At 42.2% G+C, this 25,749-nt stretch overlaps 2 protein-coding genes across 6 annotated transcripts in view; one reads left to right on the top strand and one right to left on the bottom strand.

Annotated features, from left to right (window-relative positions):
• Positions 1-25,749, bottom strand: part of IDUA (alpha-L-iduronidase) — a 47,138-nt gene that overhangs the window by 14,064 nt on the left and 7,325 nt on the right. For 2 of the 4 annotated variants that reach the window (XR_013637261.1, XM_078861438.1), the window contains exons 3-5: positions 1,811-1,893; positions 1,366-1,473; positions 529-624 (exon numbers count right to left, since the gene is read on the bottom strand). Coding sequence is in view for 3 of the 4 variants with exons in the window: in XM_078861438.1 (XP_078717564.1) it covers positions 529-624; positions 1,366-1,473; positions 1,811-1,893 (287 nt within the window). In the remaining variant the exon portion in view is untranslated. Of the gene's footprint in view, positions 1-528; positions 625-1,365; positions 1,493-1,810; positions 1,894-25,749 lie in introns of all 4 variants that reach the window. The other 2 variants (XM_078861439.1, XM_078861440.1) reach the window with 2 other exon arrangements.
• LOC144935079 (sulfate transporter-like) lies at positions 3,718-25,596 on the top strand. Of its 2 annotated transcripts, none has more exons than XM_078861436.1 (6): positions 3,718-3,939; positions 16,685-17,113; positions 18,444-18,647; positions 19,545-19,909; positions 20,629-20,812; positions 21,493-25,596. In XM_078861436.1, exons 1-6 carry the CDS (start codon positions 3,871-3,873, stop codon positions 22,513-22,515), a joined length of 2,274 nt encoding a protein of 757 aa, XP_078717562.1. In that variant the 5' UTR covers positions 3,718-3,870; the 3' UTR covers positions 22,516-25,596. The 2 variants fall into 2 exon arrangements, with proteins under 2 accessions (XP_078717562.1, XP_078717563.1); XM_078861437.1 differs by lacking the exon at positions 3,718-3,939 and adding an exon at positions 11,795-11,908.

Genomic DNA, 25,749 nt, shown 5'->3' with positions numbered 1-25,749 from the left:
GTGCCACCTAATCTACTCTACCAGCAACCCGGAAAATATTCAGTGATAATTTAAGCCATATATACTGAGCATTACTTTGCACTTTGTGCTTATTGATTGCATTGTGGTGCACGCAGTTACACTTGATTATATAATCACATTCATTCTATTTGTATATCCAGTGCTTAATTTCAGTTGGAATGGTCCCAAAATGCTGTTCTGGGCATTATTTTCGCACTCCATATCCGTCTCATCTTATTTTGAGCTAAATGTTTATACACCTGTTCGTAGGATTAGCTTAGCCCCGAACACAACTACAGAATGGAGCGCACGTAAAACAAGTTCTGTATTTATATTCGATGTGAACACCTCGTTCTAATAACAAAAATTACGTGCACGTTTATGCTAATTTGAAAAAAGGGACATATTTTAAGTGTATGGTATGCAGGAGTACAAAGGTCAACTTATTTTTGACATTGGATTTTAAAAGCTATGCGAGCTGCACACATGGATACGCACTGATCGCCCTTCAGAGATTCCCTGCGTTACCTTGCACCGTCATGCTGATGTTGTCGAAGTCGCCGTGATCTGGTTCATTCCAAGTCTCGAAGTTCCACTGCAGGACTTCACGCAGCCCATACATATCTGCCACGAGATGACATGCCCCCATTTCTTTCGGCACTCGGTGAATTTTCACTTTTGAAATTGTGCATCACGAAGGCGTGATTTAACTCCATTGCTTATTTTAAGTCGGTAAACAATTCAGTGTTGCTGGCGCACAGGTATCCCACAGACAGGCCGTTACAGAACATTCACTGCTTGGGCGTGCTTAGCTGTTTCCACCACAACCTGTGGATATTCTGTAATAGTCATACACTGTTGTCTTGCATGCAGTGAAGTAGCATCTTATATTCAGGCAGATTGGGGTAATTGAGTCATTAGCTAAATTAGTTCCGGCCGGATATTTCAGTGGTTTGCGAATGCAGTTCCCCAATGAGAAGATTGCAAATTCAAATCCTGGTTGGGGGTCAACTCAGTCCTTCGTTCTGCCAGGTCAATAAAGTGAGTACCACCGTTTAGTAGGCAGCCAAGAGTGGTTGCCCTATGAGTGAACTCACTCCTGCCATATCGAATGTAGAATTACAATCGCTGCCTTATGGACTGTATAAACAGGGATTGAGCACTCGCATGTGAAACCTCTGTGGCATTTTTTGTTGTTAACTTTAAGATAAGTTAGATATCAGGGCCGGCCTTACCACCACGCAAGTAAATTTGAATGACTTGCCGGTCAGATAAGGGCACGGAGTCAAGCGCATTCCGAATCACACGCCGACATTACCCCGCGTGTGGCCACACGCGGGGCAATAATTGGCGTGGAGCGTTTACCGATGTAGCGCTTTGCCAGCTCCGAGACCAGGCTCCTCCACGCCACCAGCTGCGTTTTGTTTTCGAAGTCGGTGAAGAAGCCAGACGGGCTGCCCATGAGCTCGAATCCTGCCAGGAACACGAGACACTAACTGCTCTGTGCGGCGCTAGTCTTGCACACGTGTGCGGTACACCGACTCGGACCGCGTCAAAATATGATCACTTGCACGATCGTGTAGGAGGGAGTATTTTTGTTGTATGTGTACGCACCCCTGTCACGTCATTTTAATCAAGAGAGGCTTCATTGGACACATTTTTTTGGTGAAAAAGCAAATTCACTTACGACGTTTGCAATTTCCGAAACAAAGCAAAGAAATGTTTGCAGTGCTTCGGTTACTTGTGGTGTGTTTAATAAACAGTGCAGCCAGTGTTACATTTGATGTTTTCAAACATCAGCCCTACTCACCAGGTCTAAGACCGTTTTGTATGAGAAGCTCAATCATCGAGTCCAGCTGGGTGAAGTTATAATGCAACCTTCCATTCTCCTCCCTGCCAGTTTAGAGATTTACATCACAATTAGAAATGCATTGAGCCACGAGGAGAGCATACATAATCCATTACTGACGTGGCTAATATTCTGCGAGTACTCAAATAAATAATACATTAAGAGAGAGAGAGAGAGGGGTTAATTCAGTGCCGGCCCGAGCCTCTTGGGGGCCCTAAGCAGAATTTGATTTGGGGGCCCCCCTCCCACCATCATTTATTCATTCATTCATTAATTCATTTATATCACTTGTTTAAGTTATTTAATTGTAAAAAAAAACGATTCGGGGGCCCCCTGGTGGCCAGGGGGCCCCAAGCAGCCGCTTAGTTCGCTTATGCCTCGGGCCGGCCCTGGGTTAATTGGTGATAAATATTTTTGGATGAGAGAACGAATCCCCCTTGCTGAGTCACCGTGTGTATGACGATTTTTTAGAATCGCCCCGCGCAGCCTTCAACGTTGCAAAACCCAGTCTATCCGGTTTGCCTACCGGAGGTTCCTCGCAACACAAAGGGCTGCGGACAACTACGTTTAAAGGGCAAATTAAAGAAACAATCCGTTAAACAATGTGAACCGCAAACCGCACAATAGAGCAACGCATGTGAATTGTGCGTTTGGTTCTTAATTACTATTCGTGTGCACCCCCCCCCCCCAATCTCGTCGCATCTGGGAAGACAAGGCAGGCGTTTGTGCCCGGAGAGAGGGATGGTTGATGGGTTTCACCAACACGCATCAACAACAACAACGCAGGGCTCCGCAGTGGGCAGCAAAACGCATTGTTGTACTACACTTCTATACGTCCAGCATCTATATCTCCCCACCTCCACCAACACGCAATGCTCAGTGTGAATGTGAAGTATGATCAAATATCACCCATCCAGCAGTGGCTTGACACAGGGCTGCACAGAATACTTAGACGTGAACAATGACATTATTTGCGTGGATAAGCAACAAGTGGCACTTTTGAATAGCTGACCAAGTAATTGTGACTCAGGTGGGTGTGAAGAAGCACTTTTCACTTGAGTAGTCTTACCTGCTCCGCAACTACTTTGGGGCACTTATGCACGCTCTCAAGCATGCTTGGCAGTGAACGTTTACAAGCATTCGCTGGCAAAGTCAAATAAATGGTCTGGTTCTGTATTTAACACGAGTCTCCCTCGTAATGAAAGACCTGTTATGTCTACGGGCTCTAAGAATCCTCATCGTCCGTGGTTTAATCACAATCATCAGCATACAGTACCTCGAGTTCCTACAATTCCACTGCATCTCACTGACACATGAGTTGGTCCCATCGCTCCTTAACGGGCTTTTCAGCTTGACGTATAAATATTAAATCAGGATTATGATGGCATTGGGGTGTCAGTAAATTTTTCAAACCAATGCTCGCAAAAAAGCAGATCCCAGGCATATGAAGTGCATGTGATTGTCTGTTTTTAAGGGGATATTACGTTTGTGATTTGAAACAGACGACTCGTAATGCGGGCGACCTGACAAGAGTTACGACTACCACGTCTACCTCGATAGCCTTTCGCTTCCAAGTTAGCCTACACAACAACACTTACCACGGTTAACCTCACCGAACGACAATACTTAACGAACGCGCCAAACTTAGTGCAGTAAAGCAACAACAACAACAAAACCGCGCAGTAACTGCCTAAAACTCCCTTTAAAAAACAAAAAGTAACACAAAATTGTCAATTCGGCAAACTTTGCTCCTCTCGTCGTCGTTAGAATTCACAACTCATTGCCAGTTGTTTAGCTTGAGTACGGTAAATGAATGACGTGGGGTATCCGCCCCTCTTGTGTGGTATTTCGCCTCTCCCTAAATACTGTATGTGCTCAACTTGCCCCTGCCATGCTGGAGGCTGGGCTATTGCTGTGTGCACCGCCACCGCAGCCGCACGTGGCACACGCGAGTCGCTGTCACATCACTCTGGTGCTGCTGCTGCGTCCAACACCGCCGCCGTCGCCAACGAAGCTCACTCATGGACGAGCAGGAGAACGAGGACTCGGGTATCAACAAGCACCTGCTCGGTCCTGCCGCGGAGGAGACGGTGAGCAATGCACGCAAATGCAATCCAGTGGTTTAACTTGAGTTTTTGTCGTTGTTGATTCGTTTTCGGTGAAAGGCAACAAAAGTTGAGTTGTTGAGAGAGTCGAAAAGAGGGTCAATTACAAATATTGCGGTGCACGTGGGTAGACCAATAATTATTCTTCGTGGGATATCGCCACGGGATTTGTGTTGCTGTAATTCCTTTAGGAGATTGAAATTGGTTGTCATCCCAGATCTGACTTGCTGAGTTGTGGGTCCTTTGTGGTGTTTTGGTAATGAGAGAAGATGAATCTCAGTTGATGCAAATACGGATGTATAAAAAAATTGTTACAAAAATTTCGTTGACAACAATATAAACATAATTAATGTGCTTCTTGTTATTTGTAAATGGGAAAGCATGTGAAACACGCTTACTAATATATAGTATTCATAAATATGACAGTATTGCTTTATGAACCATTAGTTGGTGTGTTTTGTAAGATAATATCACAAAGTAAATTATACGGAACTTATAAAGACCACAATTAAAATGAAGCAGCATCCCCCCCAAAAATAGCATAAATTAAAGGGACTTTTGTTCATTTGTATTCGACTATCCATTCATTCTCTCACCACTCTGTGTTGATCATGGACAACACTTATTTGTGTAAGCTATGGATTATTGGACTTTCTTTCCTGGTAATCTATGTATATAATTTGTTTTACAGTCTTTTGGAAATCGACTACTGGAAACGGGCAATCCCCATGCATTTCAGTCATTGGGGTTATTTGGCCTTATTCCACCACACTGGTTAGTGCAATTTGGGGAATAGGGATAATCAGGACTGCTTCAGATAACTCACCACCGATATTAGCCGTAGCTGGCAATCGAACTCCGTTCGTCGCGTTTGTAGTGCAGTGTACTAACCGTGGCATCACCACACCACGAAATCTATCCTTCCATTAAACATAATCTATGCCTCGAGTTTTCGGGCTGGCTGCTGGCTGGCCTCCTCTGCACCACAACAGTAACTCTGTTAGTAGCTTCGGGAGGTTGCTACCAAAACTAGCTAGGTAACTGGCTAAACAGAATTTCCCGTGTAACAAATAAACATTTATTTGAATTGAAGTGACGGAGCAATTTTGGAATACGTAATATATAGCAATACCGAAGAGGTGGGAGTAACGAACACAGAAAACTGCTATGGTTCATTTAAAATTGTTCTAACATCTAAATGTTAATTGGGATGTACCGGATTAACAGCAAACAGATTGAAACAAAGTTATTCGAAGTTGCGTATTATGATACAGCGATCACGATTGCTATGTAAGCGACATGAATGATGAACTTAAAATACTGACTGAGCGCTATGCACAATTTTCATGGCTTCAGTCATAAATATTGATAAAGCATTTTATGTGAAGGCGTTGCAGTTTCGAGTCAAGGTTGAAATATGTCTGATAAAGTATGACGCGAGATAATACGATTGTAATATTTTCCGCACGTCCGATCAGCACGGTTGGCTAAGTACAATGCGAAAGAAGCTTGTTTATTCATCGTGACCCTAAAACTGAACAAAAGAAGTTTCATTGTGTAAAATGACCACCTGTTTGCGTCATCGTTACAGTAAACGTACTGCATGTCATTGTGCACGTACGAGAATGACGTTAAGAAAAATGTTGTTCTGCTGCTCGTCGTCATCATTAGCTATGTATGTATGTATGTTGAACTTCTTTCGCATCGTACTTAGCCAACTGTGCTGATCAGCGGACGTACTGGGAAAGATCAAACTAAACACAAAAAGTAGTTATAAAATAATCGGTTTTCAATTTAGAATGGATAGATCCATCCATCAGTGGACAGATCAATTGAGCTATGATCTATCCACTAATGGATAAAGGCCTCCCTCAAAATGTTTCCATCTCTCACGGTCTTGCAAAGCAACAATCCAGCATGCTGCTGCTGTATTGTTGTTGAGCTGTCTCTATCGTTCTGTTGGATATCCACTCCTTTGCCTGTCACCCCTGTCGTTTTGACCCGACCACTGCTGGCCGGCACCTAAATTTGTACAACGTGTCCTTCCCAGGCCCACTTGCTTTTCATCATAGTAAAAGATATGACGTCTCTAACGTGTGTAAGTTCTCCAATTTCTTTTCCTCTTCCCATCTCTTAAGTGTAATTCCAAGAATGTACCTATGCATGCATCTTTACCTACATTTATTTCTGCCACTACCGAGAACACAAGCTATATATATATCAATCCTGCTATCCAAGGTACATTTGTCTTTAATCTAACACAACTTACTGGCTATTAACAGACATAAGCTTTAATTAAATAGGTGAAACCGCCACAATTTCCAACTCATTTTGCAACATTGGACCTGATGTAGTATCCCACAGAAGCAATTAAACACTCGTTCGTAATAACACGGGGAGCCAAGGTTGTTCAGCCTGGCGTGGGCAAACAAGGTTACGTTGATAGCTTGTCTACGCAGATAAACAAGGCTGACAACAACTAAACTTTGTACGTGACATTCCAATAGAGGCTTGCGCTCAAAAAAATTATCGCAGTCGTATTGATGAACGGCCATAATTGTAACGCACTCCAAGAAATTCCTTATTATGGCGAAACACCCATTCGTTAAACATGTTGGTTGGGCAAAGCAAAATATCTTGAAAGAGGCAATGAAATGCAGGTAACATCTTAATAGTCAAGTGTCCATGTTTCTGATCTATATTTTTCGCCTGATGACGGACGCTTGTGTTGCGTCCGAAACGTCGTGATCGATTATTTTTCTACCTACGTGACTTTACCGAAAGACCCAAAGAGTATGGATTCCTGCAGTAACGAAAGCTTCAAATCAAGGTTTCACCTGTTTAGTTCATTAGTTTGATCCCAATGCATCTTCAATTATTTTCCGAGGGAATACACACTCTGCTGTATTTTCTAGTTATCCCCCAGAGAACAACTACGTATTTTATTGGCTCACAGTGACGACATCATATTTACCCCCCTATATTTATGACTGAAACAGGATAATTTATCCACAATTATGGCTGTCGCCTAATGATGCTGGTTGTTCTAATTACCGGTGAAACGTCGTACTCGAATTGTAAATGTTGTGGGTTTACTCTCCAACGCACCGGTGTGCTGAACGAGTATTTGCATGTTTGTTTACGTAACAAACCTTACTCATTGGCTGTGTTTGGTGATGGTGTGTTTAACGACAAATTTATTTTTATGCTATTTAACCCAAAAAACCTCAGTAGATATTGGTTGTGAAGCTGACATTAAACTAATTAATTTTGTTGAGAAACTTGCTTCATGTTATCTTTTATTTGTTCGTATTCATTCCAACTTAGCAGTTTTATTTCTTAATTTCTTCATATATTGTGCATTAAAAAAATAAAAAAAACATAATTGTTTTAACAATGCAGATTACATTCCTACTCGGTATACTATGATAAATGATCATAAATATTAAGAACCCTTTTGGCAATCCAGTGCTGGATGAAATCCTGTACATACTGTGTTAATAGTGTGCAGGTTGTATGTATGTTGAACTTCATTTGCACCGTACAAAGCCAACTGTGCTAATCAGTGGTGCCGGTTGGTTTGGCGTGGGAAGCGGACTGTTCATGTAACCCTCATCACTGATTTCAGCCGTGGAGTTATAGTGCAGTGCATTCACCGCCGCACCACCACTCCACCCCAGTGATGTATACGCATTTTATTAAATAACAGAGCTCTAATTAAGGCACCCTTGGTAAAAAAAATATACATCCATCAGACAATCACTCAAACGTGGGTGATTGTGCAGGGCCTGACCATGTCGAATTTGGAACAAAATACACGTGCAACCAATTTTTTTACTGTTTGGCAATGTTTAGAAATTAACTTTGTGATGTCAAAAAAATGGCTAAACATTCAACGAGGGTTTTTTTCCAGTTTTCTTTTTTTCCACAGTTTTCTTTTCCCCCCCACGGTTCTTTTGCATCAGAAGCTCGAACAAGTAGGCGCCCTGACCGATTTCGCATGACTAAGAAGACCACAACGTTTATTAACTCGCTGGTCAATGAACGCTCGCTCATGAAACTTAATTATCCCAGCAAAGTTCACTTGGCATGCCGTTCCGTATATTGCACAACTAAAACCAGTATTTTTCCAAACTATTTAGAAAAATGCACCATCGATTGCATATGTGGGAAACCTATCTTGATTCCAATGCACTTGTACGAATGCCCAATGAAGAATAACCGTTAAGCACAAACAAAAAGCTCACCACCATCGTCAATAGCACCGCCTTGCAACAGACAGACCGTATTCTCCAGTTTGTAACACGTCCTGGAAAGTAAGACACAAAACCTTTACCCAGCGTCAATAAATGTATACAAATCTGGTTATGCACATGCACCTACCGGATTATGAGATGCATCCAACTTAAAAACAAATACGTACAAGTAAAATAAGTGCATATTATAATCCAGAGAATACGGTAATCGGCTGAAGCTTCAGTCAATGGCACTTCTTCAAGGATCTCTTGCCCTCAATATCCATTCATAAGCATCAGCTGATGTATTATGTATATTCTGTATTCAATGTTTTCTGTTGTAAGACGATGCTATTGATGAATGTGGTATTTTAGGGTTTTTTTCCTTTTGCACCACTGCCAATGCAATCCACTCAACTGTAAAAAATTAGTGCTACAGACCAATATGCTCTTTAGCCTCATTATGCATGTGAAATGTTTACATAGCTGCATACAGTATGATAAACGGAGCAGTGGTTAGTGCATCGGACTATCAACCAGGTAACCCGAGTTTAATTCCAGGCCACGGCTGACATAGGTAGCAAGTGACATCTGGACTGGTCCTTAGCCACCCTTTACCGGCCCACACTGACCAGCACGGTGAAGTATGCTCCAACCATCACCTTCACCAACAATGGCGTGGGGAGGCTATTAATCAGCAGTTCGATTGTCAAAGCGCTCTAGTATAGTGGAAGCATCTTTTTTAAAATCATAAATTAATTATTTAAGTGATATCTCAACTTGTCCTGACAGACTGAACTCAAGAACTCAAGCGTGCAGCGAAGTTGCCTTCATCCAGCTGTGAATTGGCAAAGGGCTCAACATTATTATTATTATTACAGAGCATTAAAAACATAATTCTTACGAAACATTCAGCTACATACATGACCATTTTGTACCTACAAAGTTAACCTTCACTTACAGAGCTAACCTTCACTTGCAGAGTTAACCTTGGACCCTTTCAACATCATAGGATACAGACCAGTGTAATCTACATTAAATTATTAAAACCGGGGCCAGAAGATCATGTTTACGATGTCCCCTCAGACGCTCTGAGGCACAATAATGAGCAACATGTGGCTGCATTCCTACGTGATTTGAATTTAACTCTGTTTTATGTAAATATACCTGTACCAGGCATTTTCTTACCTATAACCTCGTGAGATTTTGGAAGCTAAGCAAGATGTTTTGAGCCTGGATAGAGCTTGAATGGGTGACCACCATGTACAGTATAAAGAAGATGATGTTGGCTGCTGCAGAGCTAAATTGTCAACCGGGGGGCAGTGCAGACAAATCCATTGTTGTACTGACTGTACTATGTTGCAACGTTTGTTTTCCCTGCTTTCGCCAAACCCTTGCCAACCAGCCTGGCGAAGTAAGGTCAACTCATGGCGTGGTGAGACCCAAACTGTGGACTCACAAAAGAGCTCTAGATGTACATGTCCCAGTCCTCTTATCTCATTCTATTTAAGCATTCTAAACTATGCATGAACAACGCACAGTAGGGTATAACAAAGAGCATCACATCACTATTCACTGCCATGGAAACCCACACATGGTTAGTGTGGTGGTCCTGTTGAAGGCTCTATTGACAGTCACAAACAAGAAGAGCCTTGATAATGGACCCCTCTCAGCACGTTTTAACCGTGGGCTGAAACGAGTACACAAGCGGGTGAACCTTGGACTTGGAAATCATTACGCTGAACATCCAACCATGCCAACATCACATGCACCATCATGGCCTGCCTGATCAAATCTAAAGTTCAATTCTCTCGCCCCTTTGACGCACTAATAAATATTTAACGGTGACTTGATTAGTGAAGTTATTATGGCAATTCATGCCAACGCTAACCACAATGATCCGATTGCCATGGTTCTCTGTTCCAAATAGGCTCAGAGGGTGCGGTTGGTAAACGGCAAAATAATAATAAACCCGCATTGCTCTGTGGTCCAATAAGTTCGAGTCGGAGACCACCCAGACGTTTATGTTGCAAAATGAAATAAAATCACTTGCATTTTTGATGTTACATAATGTATTGGTATAATTGTCTCATTGGACTTATAGAGGTGACAGTTTGGTTTGAAGATACCTGTTAGACCAAAACATCACAACGTCGTTTGCAGTGAGCAAATAGCACTTATTTAAAAAGTAACATGAACAACAACAAAATCTATGTATAGTTTGAGAAAATTATTAATACAGCGCATACTCTGTGATTAATAGAGTTTACATCTATGGTGTGTGTTAAGTTTGACTCCTGGCCATGCCTAACATCAGAGGCAAGTCATAACTGAACTCGTACAAGGTCTCCCCTTTTCCAATGTGCGCTTTCCAGTTTGGTAAAATAAGCCTTCATGGACCAGCACAGTGGTGGAGGCTTTCGTCTTGTTATGCATTAATAAAAAGGCTAAAATGTATTTCATTTTATGTTAATAAAATATGACGAAGATATGCACGCGCACATTACTAAATGTCAAAAAGACTGCTCTCCGAATGCAAGTTGCATATTATTAAAAAGTAGGATTATATATCATGGGACCTCCTTTGCCAGTACCAAAATATGAGAATAGGTTTTCCCATTTTTTCTGGCAACAAAACAGGTGTTAAGATATTCTTGGTTCTTTCGGTAAAGTCACGTAGAAGGGAAATAATAAAATAATAAAAATATTAAACAATACAAATTATCACGAAGTTTCGACTGCAACACAAGCAATCATCATCAGGTGATGATTGCTTATTATTGTTTCCCTTGTACGTGACTTTACCGAAAGAACCAAGAATATGAATCCCTGCAGTCACGAAAGCTTTAAATCACAATTTAGGTGTTAAGATGTTAAAACCCCAAACTGAAACCTTGATTCCTTGTAAAAGGTTTCAGTTGTCTTTGTGCTGTATGCCTTTTGGCGTCCTCTGGTCTAACACCGTTTTGAGAATAGGCTCAAAAGAAAGCTGTCTCTGGTGTGGACCAATCAGTTTCAAAGACAATGCATATATTATCAGAGTATGTTTTTTGGTTGCATTCTGACCATAGGTATTGTGGTTAATGCAGACATGATTCCTTGTAAAAGGTTTCAGTTTGGTGTTTTAACATCTCAACACCTGTTTTGTTGCCAGAAAAAAGTGGAAACCAATTCTCATGGGATTATATACACAGTAATGACATTGTATAATTAAGTCCGCACCAAGCTCTGTTAAGCATATTGTTTGGATGCCAAGGAAACTGTATTCCAGTGGGATTGGTGGCTCATTCTTGTCAACATTCTATTAATGTGCATCACATTAGTCAAAGCACACCATCTTAACGCGTTTCCAACATCATTTCCTCGTGCGGAAAAAAATTGCTTACATTGTGGTTTTGATATACACGACTACTTAAGTTGATCTAAAAAGGTATGTGACGTCTAGTTCTCATTTTTTTTCATTACAACGCACACACACACACGTGCACGCACTGAACGTATTTTGACACACTCGTTCTGTCACAACCGATGTGGGATGATTGCTGATGTGGCGCCTTTTGGAGAAGGAACCAATCCACTCTTAGCTGCCGGTGGTGAAAGGTCACCAGGAAGACATTAGCATAAAAAGTGGACATTGAGCACGGGCTGCTGCAGTTTGGGACGAGCTTCTTTGGGCATGGCAGGGTTGGTGCTGCCCTACATGCGACTGAGAAGGCATGGTGAGTGAGTGGGAGGGCAACGCCTTCACATCGCCACGACCGGCGATGTACATTATAAAGCGCTGGTTTGTAAAAAAGAAAAAAAACACGCGCTGGTATTGCCACTTGTGTTGGTCAACTTCCTTTTCATTTTTTTTTACTTCTGAGCAGCTGCAGTACTTGTACACGTGACTTCATGTAAAACAGCCGGTTGGCTCTTTTCGGAGGTCAACTGTACTGCAGTTAAAGTACGTTGTGTTTTCACACTTTGCCAAAATGGGGTTGTAAAACACTATAAATGTGCGAGCACATTTGGTACCAGTGATCACAGGGGGGGGGGGGGACAACGTTAAAAGTTGAACGTCTTTTTTTGTCCAATCTCGAAAAACTGGTTATACATGGTAAAAAAAAGGAAGGAACAGTGACCTAATGATGACCATTACAAGATCATGGTCATCACAAGCTTGACCTATACTTCGAGCAGAAGGGTTCAGCTGCACCTGGAGAAAACCGGTACTATTTATTGCCAGTCGCAATTGGATTTTCTACCTGCCTGCAGTATACAACAACAATGTTTGCTGACAAGTTGCTGTTTGTAGATACAATAAAACTCAAGGTGGATAGCTCACAGGAAAGTAGTTTTTTTCACTGCATATTTATTATTGATAACAGCCATGATCAATCCACAACTGGATGAGGGCCTCCCCGTGTTGTGATCTGCTCACAGTCATGCGATGGACTTGCACATGAGCTAATCTCATCGCTCCATCTCCATGGGGGTCTTTCTCAGGCGATTTCCATCATGTCACCACTCTTCCATTGGTCGTCATCCCTTCTACTTGGCAGATCATTGTATGAATGTATGTAGAACTTCTTTCGCACCTTATGGAGCCAACCGTGATAATTGAAGATGCGGGGAAAGGACAACAAACTTAAGACAAAAACGTTTCTCAAGAAATGAGTTTTGAATCTCGATTTAAAAGTGCATAGCTCCAGTGGCTTCCGAATATCGGAAGGAAGATCATTCTAGATGACCACAGAAGCGCATGTGAAAGCGCACGATGCAGTGAACGTCTTTGTTCGATGGATAGCCAAAAGCCGCTGCGAGGATGACCGGAGTTTGCTTGATGGTTTTATGCTCCTTGACGAGAGCATAAACTGTCACTATGATGTCACTAAATTGAGTTGATTTTTTGATCCATGTGTTCCACTTCCCGTCCCATCTCTTGGTGCAACTCCAAGCATGTTTTGCATACTTTTCAGCTTATGTTCTATTATATTCGTGAGGAAAACGTGTAAATACAGTATCGACAAACATACTGTACACTCATTGAAATATATCGTTTACATTTTTTATGTGAAATTTGTTACAAAGTTTATTCTTGTTAAGTATAACAAGAAAGATAGGAATTATAATCTTAAGTATTTTTCCAAATGTATACATCTACTGTAAGAAATGCATTGGCACGGTAACGAATCATGTAAATGACACAATGACGAAAAATAAATGGATTTTAAAAATGTACTATTTTAAATAAAAAAATGTTCCTATGACATACATCTGTGATACCATCACAATCGGTATGAACCAGAGGTGTGGACTCGAGTCATGTGACTTGGACTCGAGTCAGACTCGAGTCATGAATTTGATGACTTGCGACTCGACTTGGACTTGCATAACAATGACTTTGTCCCACCTATGAGATGTGGACTCGAGTCATGTGACTTGGACTCGAGTCAGACTCGAGTCATGAATTTGATGACTTGCGACTCGACTTGGACTTGCATAACAATGACTTTGTCCCACCTCTGGTATGAACTCAAAGTCAACAGGTCATCACAGGTAATATTGATTCTTACACACGTTGGCACCACTTCTGCTAGATGACTGTAGTTGTTGTAAGGTCAACGCCCATCATACAAAGGTCTCCTCTTACAGAATGCCCCCCCCCCCCAGTTGGCTTGAAGATTTTGGATGCCAGCTAGGGTTGCCACCGATTCTGGTATTCCCAGGATCATGCTCTTTTTGAGGCAGCTGTTTGGGAATTCTGTAAATCTTACCGGGGCATTCCAAGTCCCAGTTTTCGTTATCTGCATAATAATACAGCACTCAAGAAAATTCATTTAAATGCAGTTCTCTGCTGGTATTGTGCGATATTCTTCCCATGATCTAGATTTTTGTACCTTCAGAGGTGGCAATTTGTTTCATTGCTAAACTCTGGGTGTTCACTCTAATATATTATTCAGGAACCTGCCATGTACAGGTGCCCCAACCATCACAACATCCTCTTCCTACTTACTGGTACAGCTAACGAGTGGATTATCCATGTTGTGGATTAATCATGTTTGCAAAGAAAATAAATAGGTTAAATCTTGACTTAAAGCTTTCGTGACTGCAGGAAATAGGTTAGCTTTACATTCTCACTCTTTATGTTATTAGCCGCTTCTTACTTTTCAAAGATCATTTACCCCAGTGTACACAGGACCACAAACATGTCAGCAAGTAAAGTGATCACTTGCAGAAATAAACGAATTGTGTGTTCTCTGCCTTCACTCTCATTGTAAACATGTAACCAACAAATGTTTAAAAGTCTAATATATGTGCTGTTGTTTTGTCTTAGCCACATGCACACGCCTCCAAAGACCCTTGATAATTCAGCGAAATATTTGGTAATGCTGCGTTGACAGTTATGGATGAGGAAAACTCAACACATTCGTCAATAACACTGACTCTAAAAGGAAAAATACATAATAGGTGACATTTTGGGCATGACCCTTCTTCATAGTTCACTGAGAGTTAGCTGTGCAGATAATACTTTCTTATTACATATTGTGAACTTTCAAAATGCTTTCCTTATCTTGTCATGAAATTCTAAAATCCTCTGCATGCACCTACGAAGAAATGCTCATGTAAATTAAAGATTTAGTTACTGATGTTGATATTACAGAATAAACTGCACCGTGTACGTACTGCATACAGATTATGGCAGGTTCTAGAGACAAAGTAAGAAATCTATAACAGATCTCCTTGAAGAAAACGAACACAAGGAAAGGCTTGGTATTTTTAAGCCCTTCTACTTAAATATACACAATGTTTCTCTTCCTCCTCTGAATACCTCCGTCATTACAACAAGGACACTCACAACACGCCCACAAAAGCCCGGTCTGTAATGAATGGAAGGTTAGTCTAAGAGGGCACACAACTTGATTTTATAGCCCTGGCCAGTGTAATGCTTTACTTCACTGAAAGTCATCCTTGTGTGTTCAAACCGCAACTGAATCGAAGTCATTCATTCACCGGCGATGGAAGCGCCAAGCTTGTGCTTGGCGCTAATGCGGACTTTGTCAACTCTTTCACGTTGTTTGAACAGCATTACGTTTCTAAATTCGTGCCAGTCATAGTTATTTACGGTATATCTCGGAAACCACGCAGGAGAATCAGTTTAAGTTAATGCAAGCCAGCTAACCTGATTTCACACGCAAGATAAAGTCCGTTTGTGTTGAGTTTATGAAGCTAGAGTAATACTCTATAAGCAAATAGGTCAGCCCTGTCGTGGGGGGCTGGAGGGGGCTGACCCCCTCACTCCCCCCCCCTCCTCGCCATTCTAAAGGGTCATCCACTCATCTAAATTCTCATGGTCAAGTAAACAAAAATGCTGGTAGAATATTTAACACCAGTTGTGTTTTTTGTTCAAAGTTCACCAAAATCTGATTAAAAATGTGCAAGCTTCATATGATTCATTTGATATCCCAAATGTCTGCAAGAGTTGGCTGAATTAAATTACCAATGCAGAATGACAGCAAAAGCAGAATGTATCCTTATTATGTTTAGCGTTAAACATTTGTTTACGGTTTGTTTGATATGGATAGTATCGTGCCCGCAATCGTTTGCAATCCCCGTAACCTTGAAACAAGGTTATGCTTCGGGGCTGAAACACTGTCAGCCTGATGGTAAAATTATCCACTTAATATGCAACAATAACCAGATGGTATAGGAACCTTGCATGACACGAGGTAGTAAACCTGATAAAATCTTTCACGGCTAATTTATCTGAAATAGCATTTACTATTTACTCTATTCTGAAACAAACCTTCTCAACACTGGTAGCGAGATTAAATTGTAAATACATTTGCTAAACATAAGCCAGATAATTTGGGGGAAAAAAACCCACAGTATAGTACTTGGCCTCCAATACATTTTTAAAAAGTTTGGTCTCTTACAAAATACACATCAGCGATTGAGTGGGGCAGTGGCCGATAATCTATGAACCCAGAAAACGGAGTTCAATGTCCAGCCATGGCTAACATCAGTGGTGAGTGAATCTGAATGAATCCCGGATGCACGCACCATTCAACTTGCACTGACCAGCGTAGCGAAATATGGTCATAGAACCCCCACCCCCCAACAAGACACTAATTTGCTCTTTAACACTTTCCAACCGAGGTGTAAAGCATTAATGCACCAGCTCCATCTGTCTATCAGGAGCAGAGGGTTCACAATAATGCTAATAAATGATCCAATATACACAAAACCTTCGTATAAAGTTGCATTGCTATTAGGGACACATCCTGAAGAAAACCAGCCACAGTGATTGCAAACTTTCCCGCAACTTAAATCCAGAGCTTAAAGGATAAGCCTCGTCGACCAAGGTCATTGTGTGACACCACCTCGTTGTGAGGAGTTAAACGCATAGTTATTATCGCAATGTAAATACTGTTGAGGACTAACATATTTTGGGAAGCGTTACAGAAGCCATGCATAGCGTTATTTTTCTTCCTTGTTTACTGTCCCTTCAGGAGATGGTGGCCGTCGGGAATGGCTGCACGGAGCCGCCTCGTGGGGATGGAGGCACGTGCGTGCGCATACGTCTGCATGTACGGGAGCAGGCCCCCTTCAATGCAAAGGTGGCGCTGGCCAAGACGGTGGCCAACAACTGCTGCTGCTCCCCCCATGAACTCAAATCCTTCTTCCTGAACCTGTTTCCCGTACTGCGCTGGCTGCCAAAGTACAAGGTACGCGAATGGATACTGGGCGACTTCATGTCGGGGCTCATCGTGGGCATCCTGCTGGTGCCCCAATGCATCGCGTACTCGCTGCTGGCTGGACAAGATCCCATCTATGGACTCTACACGTCCTTCTTCGCCTGCATCATCTACTTCCTCATGGGCACCTCCAAACACATATCCGTGGGCATCTTTGGGGTGCTGTGTCTCATGATTGGCCAGGTGTGTGGAATATTTATACTACTATAATACAAATGTATATAAATGTACACCCCCTTTGTCCCATCCAGACCCTATACGGAGGCTGCTGGGTCCAACCAATTTTTTGCAGCAGTCTCCACTGTTGGCAATTATCAAATGCCATGTGTTACTGATGCTTCCATATCATTCTTCTCTGTTCTAGTGCCTGTTCCACCATATTTTTTTCGGCTTGTCTTTTGCCTTGGTTTCCTTCTACGAGCGTTACTCTTGCTTTGCTGGATTCCTGTTTGGTGGCATTTTTCTGTAACCATAACATAGCAGCTTAAAATACATTTGCAGGATTTTGGTCTTCCTACGCCATACCTGTCATGGGGAGTAATTTGTCTGGACTTCACCATGCTGGTCAATGCGAGTTAGTGAAGGTCAGCCGTGGAACTGGTTCAGAGATATCACTCGCAAAATAAATTGGCAAAATGAAAAAAAAAATCTTCAGAAATCATGCAAAGCGAATAAAAAAGAGAGTAACATTTTAAATTCTGAACGTGCCCTATGCATGCGACCAACTGCAGTTTGTTTACCGTACATTATTAGTAGCCAATCAGTGAAGAGCTTTGTGAGTCTCCCTCACTTGGCCCAATCAGTGGCACTCTTCGCCAGTCTTCCCTCTCCCACCTGCTCAAGCTCCTCGTGTTCATAACATTGTATCATGTGCAGTAATAAAGTGATCATCATCTTCATCATCCAAACGACCATCTAGTGCGAGTGGCCTTATTCGGCGAGAAGTGCGGCTTAAATCCATCTCTTCGGAAACGAAAAGGCAGATCATTAAGAGGGTAGAGGCGGGAAAGATGAAAAGTGAAGTGGCGTGCCCGTTAGGATTTGCGCAGTTCACCTTCAATAGCACGTTAAACCAAGCAGACAAAGTAAAGGCTTCTCTGCAGCAATCTAGTGACCTAACTGCCACTAAACTAACACGCACACGAAGCAGTGTTACTGAGAAAATGGAGAAAATGTTAAATGTTTGGTTGGACAGTACGACACAGCGTGACATTCCACTCGACCAGGTGCTGATAATACAGAAGGCACTGAGCCTAGTTGATGTTTTCCCCTTTTCTTCCCAGGAAATGCATCCCCCCTATACCTCTTCTGTTATAGCTACCTCTGGTAATGAAGTTTCCAACAGCGAAGAGAAAACATGGAACAGATCTATTTCGTAAACCGAATATTACTGTAGTGTTTTCATTCCATGGGTTTGATGTGATGCGGATCAAATGTTTGTACGTTTTTGCAGTCTCCCCAGAATGCAATGAGGTTTCTCATGTTGAGTTGTTCGCATTGAATCCCGTTTCAGGTGGTGGACAGAGAGCTGCAGGTGGCTGGTTTTGCCGAAGAGGGCATTAAAGGGCACGATCACGTCGCCAACAACAGCATGAATTTCTCCATCAGCGATGAAGAAAATGGCTTCACAGTGATGATCGGGGGGCTCCCCTGTGGCCGGAGCTGCTTTGCGATTGCTGTTGGCACCACGGTCACGTTCATGGCCGGAGTTTACCAGGTTCATAGCCATTGTTACCAGCATCACTTTTGCACTTAGAAAGTTCAACCCAATGATACAAATATTATAAACGGTCATTCATATGAAACTCGATCTAGTAATGGTTTATGCAACTGTTAAATGAGCATTGGTATAGAATCTGAGAGATAAAGGGTTTAAGAAAAATGTAATATCGATGTAAACCATTTTGAGAAGTTGATACATTACTCCAAGAAAATGTTTTACTTCATTCAAGTTCCTATCTTTGTTAATGTATGATATCAATAGCATACCATCAGGAGTAAATATGCCTGAAAAATAAATAATACAGTGAATCTTATTCTCAAAATGTACCGAATGCCAATTTTATATTTGATATAAAATGTGGGAGTAAAAAGTTGATCCAACAGGTTTCCAAAATTTGTCAACCCCCCCCCCCAATTTTTTTTCATTTGGGCATATATGCCTACACATCCTACATACAATAGAGTCAGTAGTATCTACACACATTGGGGGGTAGGGGGGGAGGGCATCAGTTGGGATGACGAGCAAGGAGCGTAGCGCCGAGAAGCCCTTCGCAGGAGCTAGAACAAGGCGGCAGCAGGCCGCTCACTATACATACATTAAAATGTGCTTGTAGTGTTGTGAGAAGCGATTCCTTACAATTAATTTAAATTATATGTAAACTATATGCAAATGTCACATTCAGGCACGTGGATCCAAAACAAATTGTATGAGCCAGTAAAATGAGACAAAAAAACATTTGAGCCTCGAGTCAAAATCTCAACTCTAAATCGTGACAATTCGCCAAATATCCTGAGGAGTGAATCATTACATACCTCGTATGAGCTAGGTTATGGAGCGCAAAACAAACCCTTGCACTGGTGTCTTTCTCTCCACCCATGTCGCCCTGCTCAGGTCGTCATGGGAATTTTCCAGATGGGGTTCGTCTCAATTTACCTGTCGGAGCCCATGCTGAGTGGGTTCGTCACCGGCTCGTCCTTAACTGTCCTCACGTCGCAAATGAAGTACCTGCTGGGCATCCACATCCCGCGCACCAGCGGCGCCGGCTCCCTTCTCAAGACCTGGTACCACATTTTCAGCCAGCTCGGCAACACCAACGTGTGCGACGTGGTCACCAGCATCATCTGCATCCTGGTGCTCGTGCCCGCCAAGGAGCTCAATGAACACTTCAAGGCACGCCTGAAGGCCCCCTTCCCCATCGAGCTGGTGGTGGTGGTCGCAGCCACGCTGGCGTCGCACTTTGGCGGCTTCAAGGAAAAGTAAGTCGTCGTTTGTTGTGTCGCGTTGTGCGCGATGTTCCAACATAGCCTCCTCTTCCTCTTTCGTTGCTGAAACGGAAGTCTTTAAAGTTGTTTACTTGGAGATGTGGCAACTTGTCATTAGATAAATAATACATGCTGACATAATGACCAAATCACCCGAGAAAGCACCCAATCCTGTTAGATTTTGGAAGCTAAGCTGGCTTGAGCCTGCATGATGCTTGGATGGGTGACCACCACGCAGGTATTGTCGGCTACTGTTATGTTGTCAACTATTTACTATATTATATTTTACCATGTAAGGCCCACTGAGCTATATTGCTCCTTTTCAGCAGAGACCTGGCCACAAATGATAGCTCAATTAAGTGGCTTATCACGTGGAAATTTATAGCAGCCAAATACTCGAATCGCATGTTTCTAAATGTGGAGGGGAAAACCGGAGGACCCGGAGAAAAATACAAACAACTACGGGGAGAACGTGCAAACTCCAAATATACAGGAGTCAGGGTCAGGATCAAACCCACGACCAGTATACCAAGCCCCTCAAAAGAGGGTCAGTTCAACAAAATCCACTAATACTGTACTATGCTACACCGTTTATACTCCACACTTTGGCCAATCAGCACTGGCCAATGTGGTGAAATATGGTCAAGTAACCCCCAATAACCCGCACTTGTAAAAATCAAACATTAATTACTCGTGGATTTGCTGTGCTGCAGTTACAGTTCGAGCATCGCGGGCCACATCCCCACCGGGTTCTTGCCTCCTCGTGCACCCGAGTGGACACTGATCCCGCGCATCGCCGCCGACGCCGTCCCCATCGCCATCATCGGCTTCGCCATCACCGTCTCGCTGTCCGAGATGTTCGCCAAGAAACACGGCTACGCCGTCCGTGCCAACCAGGTCCGCCTCGGCACTCTTGCAGAAGCGAAGGATATGGGGACTAATGCAGATTTTTAAAAAATATTTTAACAAATGCCTGTTTAAAGTTGAGTGATAATATTGCTTTAAAGCTTACGTGACTGGAGGGATTCATCTTCTTGGTTCTTTCGGTAAAGTCACGTAGAAGGGAAATAATAAAAATAAAACATAATAAAATAAAAATAAAAAATAAACAATATTTCCCTTCTACGTGACTTTACCGAAAGAACCAAGAAGATAATATTGCTTTTGAAATACCTCTTAAATATTAAACAGCATTTTTCTTTCTCTACACAAGTTTGTTATGTATTTCCAAAAATAGAGTTAAAATTCAAATGTATTTTTACTTTTCAGGAAACAATAGAGCAAAATAAGCTTTTGTAAAACAAAGCTGTTTGAGATTTGACAACTATATCTGAGCTACACATCAAAGAGGACATCTGCTGCAGTGATTAAGCAATTAAATCAGCTCCTGTGCAGGAGTGAGATCAACAGCATCAACACTGGACTGAGAGGAAAGATGAAGGCGTGGGGAGGCCTTCAACCAGCAGTGGATAGACAATGTCTGATGATGTCAAACTCATGACTATCTTCTCCTCAGCTCCCCTTTGCCCCAGGATCAAACCCAGCTTATGAACCTGTTTGCTATGCCTGTGTTTCAGGAGATGATCGCAATCGGATTCTGCAACATCGTGCCCGCCTTCTTCTACAGCTTCACCACGAGTGCCGCCCTGGCCAAGACCCTGGTCAAGGAGGCCACGGGTTGCCAGACACAGATGTCTGCCGTCGTCACGGCCGGTGTCCTCCTCCTCGTGCTTCTCCTCATTGCCCCGCTCTTCTACTCGTTGCAAAAGTGCGTGCTCGGTGTCATCACCATCGTCAACCTCCGCGGGGCGTTCCGTAAGTTCCTGGATATACCGCGGATGTGGCGGGAGAGCAAGGTGGACACGTCCATTTGGTTCGTGACAATGATCGCGTCGGCGCTGATCAGCACGGAGATCGGGCTGCTGGTGGGCGTCTGCGTGTCGCTGCTCGTGTTCATCGTGCGCACGCAGAGGCCGCGAGCGGCGCTGTACGGGTGCGTGCACGACACCAACAATTTTTACGCCGACCTAGAGGCGTACAGCAATGTGGCGGAGGTTCCCGGCGTGCGCGTGTTTCACTTTGACGCGCCGCTTTATTACGCCAATAAGGAATATTTCAAGTCGCAGCTCTCTCTCAAGACCCAAGTCAATCCCGCGCTGGTGTTGACAGCGCAGAAAAAACGACAGGAAAAGCTGCAAAAGCGGAAGAAGCTTTCGGGCAGCGACAACGGAGAGATCGTGAACAAGCAAGCAATGTTAGAGTTAAATAATATTCTGCCGACATTTGACTTTCACACAATAGTCATTGATTGCTCAGCAATGCAGTTCATGGACTCGGTGGGTGTAGGAGCAGTTAAGTCCATTATGAAGGACTATCAGAGTATTGGCATCAGGGTTATCCTGGCATGCTGCAACCCATCGGTTATGGACTCCCTCCATCGGGGAAAGTGCATTTCCACCATCGAAGACAACCTGACCTTCTGCTTAATCCACGATGCGGTGTTGTACGCAGAGGCTGAAGAAAGGAAAAGTCACCACGACAACAACGTAGCGATCGATGGGTTGGAAGTCAATCGGGAGGTGGGAGCCTCTGAAGTTTAGGAGGCAATCAAACGAGACGTTTTTAAATGATTGCTGACTGGCACATGCACAGCCTTATATGATTGGCTACATTTACTGCATTTTTGAGTTCTTCAAAACATGCGTTAACAATACCATACGAGGTATATGAATGCAATGTACAGTAAATGTAGAGTGCCATAGATGATGCCAGTTTATGACTAACTTCACAAACACAGAAACTACAAACTTAGCATTTGATTGAAATGAAAACCAATCAACTGCACTAATATTCTGATCAAACACAAGCACTTGGAAGTGAAATCTATTTTTGAAAAGAAAAAAATGTTGCACAGCTTAATGTACTGTAAATACTCGGCTTTATAAGAGTATTGTCTTCTTGAGATGGGAGGAAAGATGCTTTCCTCATGAAAAACCAAAGCACTTCTATCCATGAGCATTTGACTATATATATAAGTCAAGGTTAGGCTTCGTCTTAAGTGAATTCAACTGTTTGTAGCAAATATGGTAACAAATGCAAATTTTAGTCTCCATTTTTATATATATATACACACAGAAATATATTTTTAAAAGAGTACAAAAAAAATACTTTGAAGCACAGTAGTTGCGTATATTCTAGCTCGGAGCTAGTTTTGAGTAGCCTTAACAGTCGTCAGTGTACAAGTACAGTCAATGGTTTGCTTGACCGGGTTAAATCTAACATTACCACGTGAAGGAAACACCAACAAGTCTAAACCTTCCACATAGACATATCAGGTACTAATTACCTTACGGTTTATGCAAATAGCATGAAATAATGAAGCAAATATTACTTTACTGCAGTTGTTGATGCAGTGCATATCTGTTTTGGGCCCAATAAACTCTTGGGAGATTTTTTTTTTTAAATACCAAGCTGTCTAAAGTTTGTCATACACATACAGTAGTTACTTGCTACGTTAAACTACTGCTTTTATTGAGACTGTCTAAAAAAACATTAAAGAGTGGACTGTTAGTCCTTCACATACTGTGCCTTAAACCGCTGCTAGAAATGAAACACTCGCGTGCCACAACATTAACCGTGTTTCCAGGCCAAGATCTCATTGTCATATCTGGTTATGGTCCATGAGCAGATATCGTGATACAGCAAGATACCTCTTGAGCAGTTCACCCTAAACATGGACCAGTTGAAGTCTGAGAGCAACTGAGGTGATCGTCTATTTGCCCATCATAAATCACGGTGTTACCCATCATAAATCACGGTGTTACCTGATAGAATGGACGGGGGATTTTTTTTTTACATTCAACTCGGGTCACGCGAGGATTGTGTCCTCACGGCTATTTGAAAGGTGACCGATCAGTACGGCTAAGAAGCTTGCAATAACAGATAAATATTGTCTGTAGGTTGTTGCGAAGTGGTAGGGCCTCGTCTGTTCAAGGGCTTTATGCAATGAAGTCCTGGGCCGTATGTTCCCCACCCCTGTGGTGTATATACCTACACCAAGCCTTACATGTGCGAAGCGACATTACATGTAATATTTCTGTTATTTTATTTCATTGTTTTCTATTTAAGCTAATATATATGCAGAACTGTACTGTAATGCTGTGCAGTGGCTGGGTGGTCTATGTGTTTGAGTGCGTTATGGGAAAAGTATTCATGAGATTTTTGATGTTTTATAGTGGATATATCTCAAAAAGGAGATATAGCTCAAAAGGATATATCTCAAAAAGGAGATATGTTGGTGTCACGGCCAAATAAATCGTCCGCAATGAAAATTAGGCATGTGAATAAACATGCTAGAGGGCCTCATTTTTAATCAAATGTATGCACTTTTAAGCTTGAGATTTCGCACGTGATGATGTAATGTTTTTAATGAATAAAAACGTAGAAAAGTACCATTGCACAAAATGCACGTATTTTACATGTGAAGCCCATTTGTCAATACACTGCTGGATGAGGACCTCCCCATGCCATGTCAGTCATGGGAGAGATTTGACCAGACTTTGCAACGTTGGTCAGTGTGGGTTTCTGATGGCAGGGAGCATAGACAAACAGTACAACAAGGGATTGTGTGAAAATTACTCTGTGTCGACCACAACATAGCCCCGCAAGCCTGTGAACATCTGTTTTATGTACGGTGGTTGCCCAAGAATTATTCAGGCTCAATCCTGCTTAGATTTGCAGATCCAATGATAGCAGGCACATTCTGGGGGGTGTGGTCATAGGAACTTTGCACAATATATATGCAGTAGTTTACTCTAGGGGGAATTTTTAATAATGTATTGATCTTTAATGATTATACATTTTAAATTGTATGTATGACTAAACCAGCAGAGATGGCAATGCAGGTGTGTTTTATTAATTCACATACTAAAAGCATACCATGTCAGGTACTATCCCCTTATACTGTGCCTTTTATTGATGCTACTGTGACGTAATGGTGAGCAGATTGGACTTGCAAGCTCGAGTTCGCCTGGTTGAATATCTTGGCGTGGCAGCTAAAACAATGGGCACCTCTGTCCACCCAGCAGTATAAATGGGTACACCACAGTTCGTCAATAGGCAGATAGTATGTGGTGGGGTAAAGTGTGGGAAACCCACCTCTTGCAAGATGTTTGGCCATCATGGCAGAGTAAACCCAAATGCCTTCCAGAGGGCTCCCTCTCATGAAAGCCCTTCTGCCACCAGTGGGGTGAGCAAGACATTGCAGAGCTGCACCTTTACCTTTTTTAGCCCCTTTTACTCAGCAGGATGATACACTTTTGCAATACACTTGCATTATATACATTATATACTGTAAAGTGGACAATATGTTGAATGTTTATGTGTGCTTTCACTCAGTTTTCTGGGTTTAATGTATCTTGCAGTGTCTCTGTGGAATTATCAGGTGAAAGTATATGCCTCAATACCCTGCCAAATTAGGGTAATTACTAACTTGATTTAATGGTGATTATGGATGGCGTTGGTTTGTGTAAACTGGGAAGTTTCATTCTATTATTCACCTACGTTGAAAATGGTAAAATTAACTTATACATTTTGCGTATGTTAAATTATTCAGCATAGGTAGAAATAAATGAAGACATGTTTCAGGGTTGGTAACAATTGTGCCCTCTCTATATTCTGTGAAACATATATATTCCGATTAAAAAATATATATATATATCTGCCTGTATTTGCAGTGTCCAATTTCCATGCAGTATTTTTGCACTCGTATAATATTAATAATTTAAATTACTGTTAACTAATATGTTTCATGTAATGTCCTTTATTTTTAAGTT

This window comes from Lampetra fluviatilis, chromosome 12 (assembly GCF_964198595.1).
Source record: "Lampetra fluviatilis chromosome 12, kcLamFluv1.1, whole genome shotgun sequence".
Taxonomy (NCBI): domain Eukaryota; kingdom Metazoa; phylum Chordata; class Hyperoartia; order Petromyzontiformes; family Petromyzontidae; genus Lampetra; species Lampetra fluviatilis.
The sequence above is the reverse complement of the archived record's forward strand: the minus strand, read 5'-3'. Positions and strand labels throughout refer to the sequence as shown.

What these genes read in the sequence shown, in the direction of transcription:
- LOC144935079 (XM_078861436.1), top strand. Translation starts at nt 3,871, where the DNA reads ATGGACGAGCAGGAGAACGAGGACTCGGGTATCAACAAGCACCTGCTC. An exon ending in TCATGGCCGGAGTTTACCAG is followed by an intron (nt 18,648 to 19,544) that starts GTTCATAGCCAT and finishes CGCCCTGCTCAG; the next exon opens with GTCGTCATGGGAATTTTCCA. An exon ending in ACGCCGTCCGTGCCAACCAG is followed by an intron (nt 20,813 to 21,492) that starts GTCCGCCTCGGC and finishes CCTGTGTTTCAG; the next exon opens with GAGATGATCGCAATCGGATT.